Source organism: Erythranthe guttata, chromosome 11, assembly GCF_056151865.1.
Source record: "Erythranthe guttata isolate IM_541 chromosome 11, IM_541, whole genome shotgun sequence".
Taxonomy (NCBI): Eukaryota; Viridiplantae; Streptophyta; class Magnoliopsida; order Lamiales; family Phrymaceae; genus Erythranthe; species Erythranthe guttata.
Genome location: NC_142543.1, coordinates 2668100 through 2679101, shown reverse-complemented (window position 1 = coordinate 2679101; position 11002 = coordinate 2668100). Strand labels below are relative to the sequence as shown.

At 34.6% G+C, this 11002-nt stretch overlaps 1 protein-coding gene across 3 annotated transcripts; it reads right to left on the bottom strand.

Annotated features, from left to right (window-relative positions):
* Nucleotides 1-602: 602 nt before the first annotated feature.
* LOC105962965 (uncharacterized) lies at nucleotides 603-10239 on the bottom strand. Of its 3 annotated transcripts, XR_016034179.1 has the most exons (10): nucleotides 10087-10239; nucleotides 9846-9995; nucleotides 9324-9500; nucleotides 9140-9228; nucleotides 8712-8776; nucleotides 8515-8617; nucleotides 8295-8408; nucleotides 8031-8201; nucleotides 1821-2348; nucleotides 603-1069 (listed from the first exon to the last, which is right to left on the bottom strand). XR_016034179.1 is itself a non-coding variant. In XM_088825051.1 (9 exons), the coding sequence occupies exons 1-8, from the start codon at nucleotides 10214-10216 to the stop codon at nucleotides 8070-8072; spliced, it is 960 nt and encodes a 319-aa protein (XP_088681177.1). In that variant the 5' UTR covers nucleotides 10217-10239; the 3' UTR covers nucleotides 603-2346; nucleotides 8030-8069. The 3 variants fall into 3 exon arrangements, 2 of the variants coding, with proteins under 2 accessions (XP_088681177.1, XP_088681178.1); XM_088825051.1 differs by having other exon boundaries at nucleotides 603-2346; nucleotides 8030-8201; XM_088825052.1 differs by lacking the exon at nucleotides 1821-2348 and having other exon boundaries at nucleotides 8034-8201.
* Between the last annotated feature and the right edge of the window lie 763 nt (nucleotides 10240-11002).

Below are 11002 nucleotides of genomic sequence, written 5' to 3'. Positions count from 1 at the left end.
CTATGTAATTAATGTGTTTCATTACAAAAATTCATTATAAACTTATCGAAAACCACTATGTATTAACGTAGTTGGTTACGAAAATCCATTATAAGCTTATCGAAAACCACTAACTAATTAACGTTATCTATTACGAAAATTCACTATAAACTTATTGAAAATTTCAGTTTTTTAAAAGTCATTTTATTTCCAGCAGGTTTGCCAAAAAATTAAATCCACTATTTACTGTAAGTATAATTCATTATTTAATGACACGTGAGAATTATAAATCCACTCTTCGGCGATCTAAAATATACATGGAGATGAGTACTACATCAAATAGAGCCCCATCTGATTCGTTTTCCTCAATTTTTCGACCCATCAATAGCTCATACATAACCACTCCAAATTAAAGTTGTACGTGCCGTTTTGTTCAATCTCCTTCTTTTATGTCCATATTCTGTCACATAGAAACAAAAACAAAAACCACTAATACGTAAGGATTGAGTAAACTTACACCATTAAATACAACAGTAACATGTATATTATCAACTCATACAGTGTTTTTAACACTATGCAAATAAACGAAAACCACTATGCAATAAACGAAAACCACTGTACAATTAACGAAAACCACTACGTAAATTAATGTATTCCATTACGAAAATCCACTACAAACATATCAAAATCCACTACAACTATCAAAATCCACAACGAAAATTGCCCGAAATCCACTACGAAATTATTGATATCCACTATGAAATTACCAAAATTCACGACAAACTTATCCAAAACCACTAAAAACATACGTAATCCACTACTGATTACTACTGACACAACTAAAAAAAATAACAAATAAAAAAACATAATCTACTATTTGAATCGCCTGATGGCGGTGCCTATATTGCCTTGGCGCCGTTATATGGATCGCCAGATATGAAGGCGGTGGTTGGTGGCTCTGACCACAAGCAGATTACTGCTCTTCTTTGCGAGGATGACGAAGAAGATCCTGAGACGACGGTGGCGTGTTGGCGTTGAACAACACATCCGCCAAAGTGTGGATGATGACAGACGACATCAAATTTATCCCCTACTCACAAAAACATGGTTCCATATTTAAAATCAAGAGAGGTACCAAATATTAATCATAGAGCTTGACAATAGAGCTTGACAATAATGATAGATAGTAAAACATTGGAAATTAAATTCGTAACCAATACCTTGAGATCCACTAGTCTTATCAAAATCACTATTATAAAACACTTAAAACAAATGAAAGCATATATAAAGGAAATCATCGAATATCGACGCCACTGAATATACCATTCCTCTTTTACGAATAGGCATCTTTCCGGAATAACTGAGGTAAGAAGTTCCACTATAAAATCTATGCCCGATTTTACAACTTTTATTGAATAGAATCCGTCGTCTTTGAACCAATTAAACTGCAGCATTGTCCCAAACCTCCCAAGAACTGATATTAGGATGCATCCATAAAACACATTCGAAAAACTAAGTTCTAAGGTACGAATTACTGTGACTAAATTAGGGGAAAACATTACCAACAAAAGCAAACAAATGGCATTGAGTTTTACTCTTTGCAGACTCTTATTATAATAAGGAAGCCCTGATCTAATTCTAAGAATTAATTAGCTAAAATGACGTCATCAAGCAATTCCGAATACAACCAAAAAAATCAAATCTTTTAGACTCCGAGTTCCATGAATCAAAAGAAAAAAAGGGGGAAAAACACAGACAATGATCAGGAGTTAATAACATGATGCCGCCATTGAAACTGTGATTTGTGAATACTGATCAAAATACGAGTAAATGGAACTTACCGAGCTTCGAACAAGGGATGGAGGCAAAAAGGGTTGGTTAACACCGGATGAATCGACTGAAAATGCAGGGTTTCGACTGAATATGCCATCGGCGATGAATCGAGATCGATAAAACTTATCATCATGAAACGAGATTTTGCCTATATCACAACGATGGTAGAGAGAAGAGAAAAAGGCCTCGGTGGAGAAAAGAAAGAAGGTGGAGCCGTGAATAGAGAAGAAGAAATGAAAACTAAAAAAAATGGAGATCGTGTGATAGGGTTAGGGTGTAATTGAATTATTATAATTTAATTTAATATTAAATAATTGGTTTTTGTCAAATAAAAAAAGTAAAACATAAATTTATACAAGGTAATACATAAGGGTATTCTAGAGAAATCGTAATTAAAAAGGCTGATAAATAAAACTTTGGATTTATCTCAAAAAGGAGAAATTTTTTTGGGCCTACACTAACTATAAAAGGCATATGAGGGGGTTTTCTCAAATAATCCCTATAATTATACAGATTGATTATACAAAGTGTTAACTGTTAAGTGTATATTTTTACACTTTATCATATCTTTTTATTTGAGCTTTTGGTGTGTTTTAACGATAATTGGTGCTTAAAAAGTTGATTTATTGTATTTTAGGTACAAATTGAAGAATTGGAAAAGTATGGAGTCAAAACTGCAATTTTGGCGAAAATATGGGTCAAAAGTGAAAATATCAAAATTCTGAAGATTTAAAGCTGAGACCCCCGTCCCAGTTTTAGTGCAAATTGTGAGACCCCCGTCCGAGACTCCGAAATTTCGCAGTAAAGGAATTTTAATTGCACAAGGAAACTGCCTTCTTCCCCAAATTCTTCACCCTATATAAGACCAAGCCAAGCACACAATTGGGAATCAATCTTCGGACGCAAATTCAAGAGCATAGAAGATCAACGAAGATTCAAGCATAGTTTTTCTTATTTAATTTATTTATTTTATTTTATTTATCATAAGAATTACGAGTAGCTAAGTTTTTATTTCTAGGATTTTATTTGGAACCCTATGTGGGATTTATGAACCCAATTCTATGATTTTATGCAAGTTTTAATTCCGGATTATTTCTTCTACTTGTTTTATTAAGTTCATGAAACTGGCCACTTTATGCGCTTTTATGTTATTGTTAATCGCATGAATCGGAAGATCGGGTTAATAATTAGAACTGTGGTAGAAGAGCCTTTGTGGTATTAACATAGGAATATAGTTAATCTCTTAGGTAGCCATTATTGAGATTTGTGCTTAATGCTGTGTTCTAGAATTAATTGCATAGGAATATAGTAATTGAATCTAGAGTATTAGAATCGTAATACACGCGGAAGCGGGTTATGATTATTTTAGCATCTCAGGTTAATAATCCGGGTTAATTGCTTGCATAATTGAAGGAATTGGGGGAATAATAATCACATAGGGGGAAGAATAAAATCCTAGGCTTGTCTACTTTGATTAATCTTCGTATTTTAAATTGCTTTCTTGTTTTTGCTTGCCTTTTAATTTAGTTTAATTCTCTCTAAAGTCGACTGTGTAGGGTGGGCTTGATAATAATTGGTAGAATTTAGCGTCTAGGATTAGATAATTAAATATTCCCTGTGGGTTCGATATCCGGACTTTTAGTCCACTATATTACTTGTACGATACGTGCACTTGCGTGTAGGTTTTCGACAAACAAGTTTTTGGCGCCGTTGCCGGGGATTATTTTAATTATTTATTTTATTCTAGCTCTAAATTTGAACAATTTTCACGATTCACCCAAATTATTATTTTTTTTTCTTTCTTTTTAATTTTTTTTAAATATTTTTTTTCTTTGGTTACATGTCAGGTTACAATTTTCGCGAAACTCAAACGGGATATGAATGGCTTCCGTCCGACGAATACCTCCAAAATACCTATAATATGCCGTTACTTTGTTCAAGATGTGGTGGAGATCATTACGCTAACCAATGTTGGTATGCACCGAAGGCGAATAATTTCATAGATAATACCAACAGAGGTTACTGGAACACATACACCAACACGTACGGGCAGAGCAATTCAAGCCAAGATTTCCACAATTTTCAACATCGTGAGCCGCAATTTGATGATTTTCAAACCTATTATGCAAAGCCACGAGAACCCACTATTGAGGAGTGTTATAGGAAATCCATCCTTGAAGATTTTATGAAATCCACTCAAGCATCTATCCGAAGACTTGAAATAATGTTGGAAGAGATGAAGCTCAAGAGGTCTCTTGAAAATATTTCAGACAATATCAAGAATGGTTGCAACAAAGAAAATTCGTCTGAAACTTGTGATGAGAAAAATCCTTTAGACCTAGAAAATAGTGTCGATGAGAGGGAAAAAGAAATTACGAAGACACTTGAAGATGATGAATCAGACAATGAAATCGAGCTCAACTCCAAAGATGTCTCGGAACAAGAGAAGAAAGAGATGGATGTGGTTAATGCAAATATTCAAATTGATGATCCTATTGTTATTCCTGACGTGGCTTTGAAGGCATCAATAGAGGTTGATAAGAAGGCGAATGTGTTTGAAGTGGAGGTTATACGCGGACGTGAGGTTTTTGTTTACCGATTTAAGGGAGCGGGTGATGAAGATCCCTACTTGGCTTCGTACCGATTGATTACAACTAAGAAAGACTACAAGCTAAGGTGGACCCTGACATATTGCAATCCTATCCCTGTATCGGTTGCAATTGAAGTGACAAAGCTCATGGATGGATGCGCAATCTACAAGGCTTTGGATTGGACATAACAATTTCAAGAAGCAAAGTCCGGCTGAAGACTTAAAATTTAGCGCTTCTCGGGAGGCAACCCGAGCTTTATTGTTTTTCGTAGTTTTCGTTAATTTTTTCGTTTCGTTTTTTTTTATTGTCATAAGCATGCATTCTAATTCACTATTTGAATTTTACTTTTCAGGGTCGAAAACGTGATCGAGGGTCGAGTCGGCCGTCCGAAAAAAAAAAAAAAAAAAAAAAAAAAAAAAAAAAAAAAAAAAAAAAAATTGCACCACTGTCTGTGGGACGGCCGTCCCACAAATAGGTGTAAATGTGGGACCCCCGTCCCACAACCAGTAAGGAGAAAAAATTTCGGACGGCCGTCCGAAATTTAGCACAAAAACCGGGACGGCCGTCCGAACCTATTTGGGGCGTTTTAAATGTTTAAAAATCATATTTTCTCCCCCATTATTTCCTAAACCCTCCTCATTCCTTCTCTCAAACTCCCACACACAAATGGAGGCAAGAGAATCGAACCAAAATCTTCAAAATCTACTCTTTCAAGACACGCCCACAAGGTGTTCGATAATTTGCTCCAACCAAATTTTGAGTTCGATTGTCAACCAATTCTTAACGAATCTATTCCAACCTCTCTCCCAACTTTCTTGTCCAACAAAAGAAGCCGCACGAGAGAAGCTTCATCTTCTAAATGCAAAGGAAAAGGCAAGAAAAGTGCCACCAAAACGACGATTCCTCTTCCAAAGCCGCTCCTCAAGCCCGAGACGACCCCGAAGCCTCAAGCTCCCGTACCGATCGACGATTCCGAATGAAGATGTAGCGAGAGAGCTTTCCGATGATGAGGAGCATGAGATAGCTAGGGAGGAACACCCCGATCACATCGACTCCGACTAAATCAGGTGTTTTCTATCCTTAAACTTTGTGCTAATTTCGTTGAGGGCAACGAAAATTTTAAGTTTGGGGGTGAAAAACATGTTATTTTTGTGCTTAATTGTTTTAGTTTGCATGCATTAGGTTTTATTCGTTTTTATTGTTTTTCTCGTTTTTCCGGAATAAAAAAAAAAAAAAAAAAAAAAAATTGCTTGAGTCGAATGCATCGATGATTTATGATGATGAGAGATGATCAATGTTTGATGATGAAATTGCTTGTGCTTGTGTGATAAAGATTTGAGGTTTGTTTAGCTTTCGATTCAACGGAACTTAGAAGCGAATTATTGCTAGGAATCACATTTTGTGCATTGCTTTGGTTGAATGTTTTGTATTTTAAATTTGGAATTAATTTGTGCTAGATCATGCTATGTTCGGTTTTAGAACTCACCTTAGGAAATTTATGATACGAAGTATTGAGTAGTGAGTGATTTGGGATATGATTTGGGCCTTCTTTGAACCGTTTGAGCCTTTCAAGCCGACCTTTTTATCGAAATTATCCTTAGAACCTTGATTTGAGCCTCGGAGAAAAGGTGTTCTTTCTTTTAGCCAATGTGTAAGGTAGAATAGGTGGAGATTCTTGAAAATTACCCCTTGGAGTTCAGTCAAAAAATTTTATAAGGTCCTTCTTCTTCTTCGAAAAAAAAAAAGAAAAAAAAAAAAGAAAAGAAAAAAAAAAAAAGAGATAAATATATATGCTTCTATATATATATATATATTAAATAAAAAAAAAAAAAAAAAAAAAAAAAAAAAAAGAAGAAGAAGAGACTAGAAGGGAGAAATAAGGACTAGTTGGTGAATTATTTTTGAAAACTCGACCCCTTGCCTCAAAAGAAAAAGTGGAGACCTTTGAACTTTTGAGAATCGAGTTTACTAAAGTCCGTAGAGGTGAATTCATTGTTTCAAACGCCTATCTTTCAAATTTTGGCGTAATCACCTAAATTCAAGAAGAGTAGCCACACATACCCATATTTCCTACCTCGAACCAAAGAGCCTAACAATTGAAAGCCACAAAGCCCCAATGATCCCAATAGCTTAATGTTCGATATTAGTAGAGTAGAATAATTTGGTGAATATTTGGAGTCAAGCATATGCATGTAAGTATAAATTCTTTCTATCTTTAATTTGCAAATATTGGATGCTTGAAGCAATTGTATGAATTGTGGTTTTTGGTAATGGTGAGTGACTAAGGGTTGTTGAATTTTGAGCTTCCGAATGCCTAAGAATTGTCATTATAATTACAAGTTCTGAAAACGTGAAGTTGACCATTGATCTATGTGATGAGATGTTATCGTTGAGTTATTTGCTTATTGGTAGATTTTGCTTGAGGACAAGCAAAAGTTCAAGTTTGGGGGTGTGTTAAGTGTATATTTTTACACTTTATCATATCTTTTTATTTGAGCTTTTGGTGTGTTTTAACGATAATTGGTGCTTAAAAAGTTGATTTATTGTATTTTAGGTACAAATTGAAGAATTGGAAAAGTATGGAGTCAAAACTGCAATTTTGGCGAAAATATGGGTCAAAAGTGAAAATATCAAAATTCTGAAGATTTAAAGCTGAGACCCCCGTCCCAGTTTTAGTGCAAATTGTGAGACCCCCGTCCGAGACTCCGAAATTTCGCAGTAAAGGAATTTTAATTGCACAAGGAAACTGCCTTCTTCCCCAAATTCTTCACCCTATATAAGACCAAGCCAAGCACACAATTGGGAATCAATCTTCGGACGCAAATTCAAGAGCATAGAAGATCAACGAAGATTCAAGCATAGTTTTTCTTATTTAATTTATTTATTTTATTTTATTTATCATAAGAATTACGAGTAGCTAAGTTTTTATTTCTAGGATTTTATTTGGAACCCTATGTGGGATTTATGAACCCAATTCTATGATTTTATGCAAGTTTTAATTCCGGATTATTTCTTCTACTTGTTTTATTAAGTTCATGAAACTGGCCACTTTATGCGCTTTTATGTTATTGTTAATCGCATGAATCGGAAGATCGGGTTAATAATTAGAACTGTGGTAGAAGAGCCTTTGTGGTATTAACATAGGAATATAGTTAATCTCTTAGGTAGCCATTATTGAGATTTGTGCTTAATGCTGTGTTCTAGAATTAATTGCATAGGAATATAGTAATTGAATCTAGAGTATTAGAATCGTAATACACGCGGAAGCGGGTTATGATTATTTTAGCATCTCAGGTTAATAATCCGGGTTAATTGCTTGCATAATTGAAGGAATTGGGGGAATAATAATCACATAGGGGGAAGAATAAAATCCTAGGCTTGTCTACTTTGATTAATCTTCGTATTTTAAATTGCTTTCTTGTTTTTGCTTGTTTTTAATTTAGTTTAATTTAGTTTATTAATCCTTATTCGACTGTGTAGGGTGGGCTTGATAATAATTGGTAGAATTTCGCGTCTAGGATTAGATAATTAAATATTCCCTGTGGGTTCGATATCCGGACTTAATTGTCCACTATATTACTTGTACGATACGTGCACTTGCGTGTAGGTTTTCGACCAACATTAACTTACAGAGCAAAACCAGAAACCGTTGTAAAATAGTAGTTATTAAACGGCAGCATCAGCTGCAGAGGTCGCCGATTTTAGGACGAAAACAGAATCTCCCAATTTGATGCTCTTTCCTTTCCCTTCTTCGCCATTAATGGAGTCCAAACACACCATGTTCTGTCCAAAATATACCTGAAAATCGAAACACCACTAATATCTTCATTAATCATCTGCTAAAAGGAGACATAAATATTAACATACGAACGAACGATGTTTTGTTATTACCTTCCCTTTCTGGTGTTTCTTGTTAGGGCGTAAGACTTTGTCCGAACGGAAGGTTATCAGTGTCTCGGTAGGCTCGGAACCAGCTTCGGTAGTTTCTTGATTAATTGTAGGCACCTGGCATTAATTATGATCGGTTAACAATTTCACGAGGCTATTTTTAAATCAGGGATTTTCTGGGGAAAAAAAAAGTGCCGAGGGAATTGAATAAGTGCACGCTTACCTTGCAACGAGAGCATAATTTTACACCTTGGAATGTTGATTGACTTATCTTGATCTCTGTCCACAAATCTTCCATAAATGGTTCACATCCATCGACCAAGATACTGTAAAATTAGATCGATAAAATCAGATTTTTTTTTTCCATACTTTGTACGATCCAAAAAAAAATATAGATTGAGATATGAAATAGACGATAACTTGGGTCTGAAACGGTTGACTGGTATAGGCTCCTTGAGAAGTGTGTTTAAGGAATCCAATGATCCCTGTGAAATTTATGTTTTTATTTAGGGGTGGAGATTGGATGGATCGAAAATCAAAAATAAAAAATGTTCGGATAAGAATTGGAGGAATTCGAAAAATTTCAAATTTTTAGTCACCTCTAAATATAAAATACATAATAATATTGATATTATACATTTATAAATATACTTTTCGGAAAAAAAATCGGAATTTTCAGATATTAAAATCGGAAATTGGATTTTCGGATGTTCCAAAATAAGAAAACAAAATGGATTGTAATGAGCGGAAATCGGAAATTTCGTTCCAATTTCCACCCCTATATTTGATCGATAATCTAAGGTAGTACCAAAAACAAATACTAATCATTTGTCAAAATTTCGACAGACCTGAGATAGCAAGAGGAATGGGTACCCATCGGAAAACATAACTTTGTATCCATGCACGTATTCAGGGTCAACAATCCTTACCTCCGATGCTGCATAATAACCGAATGAAAATTACATACCGTTCAACACCGATATAAATTATTAAAAAAACCCGAAAAAACTAGAGAATAATTACGAACTATACCATCATGAAATCGAACAAGCCTACTTGGCTTTCCCAGATAATTAGAGAACCATTGGGTGGCAAGATCTCCTTCATCGACTGCAGATCCAGTCCATTCCCATACCGAGACACCGTTCACTATTTCAACTGATTTTGCCAATGGAATCTTCAGTGCATCCATACCGGGAGCAGTTATCACTAAAGAAGAACACCGAAAAATTATCAGACTTGCGTTTTATTTAGTGATCGTCATACAAGAATATAGAAACGATCGTTACCACATTTTATAATTCCTTTCTTACAATTTCGTTTCGATTTTTTTCTCGTTTACTGGAAAAAAAACGAAATAAACGATTTATATGCACATAATTATCTGTAAAGAGTATATGATAATATAAAGCAAATTCATCTCCAAAGTCAATAAACAGAGAAATATTAGTAGCATGTAATTTCAACAATAAAATATAGATTCCCCAGTTAGGCACTAATTAACCAAATTAAACCAAAAAAAAAAAAAAAAAAAAAATTGGGGATGAACTAAACCTAAATAGGAGTGATGATTTGGTTCCCAATCGAGAGAAAATGCTTCAATTGGCAGTTCAACTGCAACGAGAGCAAGCTTTGGTTCGACTCTCTGAGTATATGCTCTGCCTTTCGAATTCACCACTACCCATTCTCGATCATAGCGAAATCCTTCACATATGTGCGCATTATGATTAAGAAGAGGTTCCGAAGAAGAAAAAAAAATTGAAAAAATTAAGAGAGGGTGAAAATTGATCGGTACCGGTGGAAGAAATTGGGGCTTGAGGAAGAGAAATTCCGCGGCACGATTTGATTGGATAGACGAATATTGACTTCACCGTAGCTGCAGAAACTCCGGCGGCGGCATCCATCTCTCCGGCGGCTCTATCCATGGCTGCGGCTCGTCTCTCTCGTTGTTAGCTCCTGTTCTGCTAATATGCAAACATTACCAGTATTTACCAGTAGGACCTTCTTAAACAGAATAATAATAATAATAATAATAATAATAATCATTTTCTTATTCTTTAATAATTTTGTTTTGGCATAATTGACATTCAATGATTCTAACCAATGTACTAAAACCGGACCAGATACTGACTCGGACATGCTACGTTGACCGGTTCAATAGTATTTTTTTCATTTTTTTGATTTCATACTTATTTATGTTTAATTTTTATAGTATAAGAGATAATTTATTTCACATAATAACTCATTATTCCCCTCCAATTGAAATGTAAGTCAAGGCTATTTTTGTTTTACACATACAACATATCGACACGCATATCACAAACAATGACTTCAAGTATTATATGAATCATAATTAAATTTCTAATTTCAATTTTGTTGATTATTTTTTTTCCTTCAACTAGGCAAAAATAACACTCGTTTTAGCCATTTTGCTTGTTTTTATATTTTTTAAATAACAGAAGTCGCAATTTTGAGCAAAATAATTTGTTTAAAGATATTGATGTTCATTAATCATAATTTTGGATAGTGTTGTTCTACAATTTTGGACGTAAATGTAAATTGGGCGAAGGCCGGCCGGCGAGGGCGGCAAACAAGGGTAGTATTGTAAATATCTTAAGCAGGTCCGGCCCCAAATATTGAATCCACGTGTCAACATAAACTATAATATATATTATAAATAAAATACTAAAAAAATTTAACCAATTGTATTA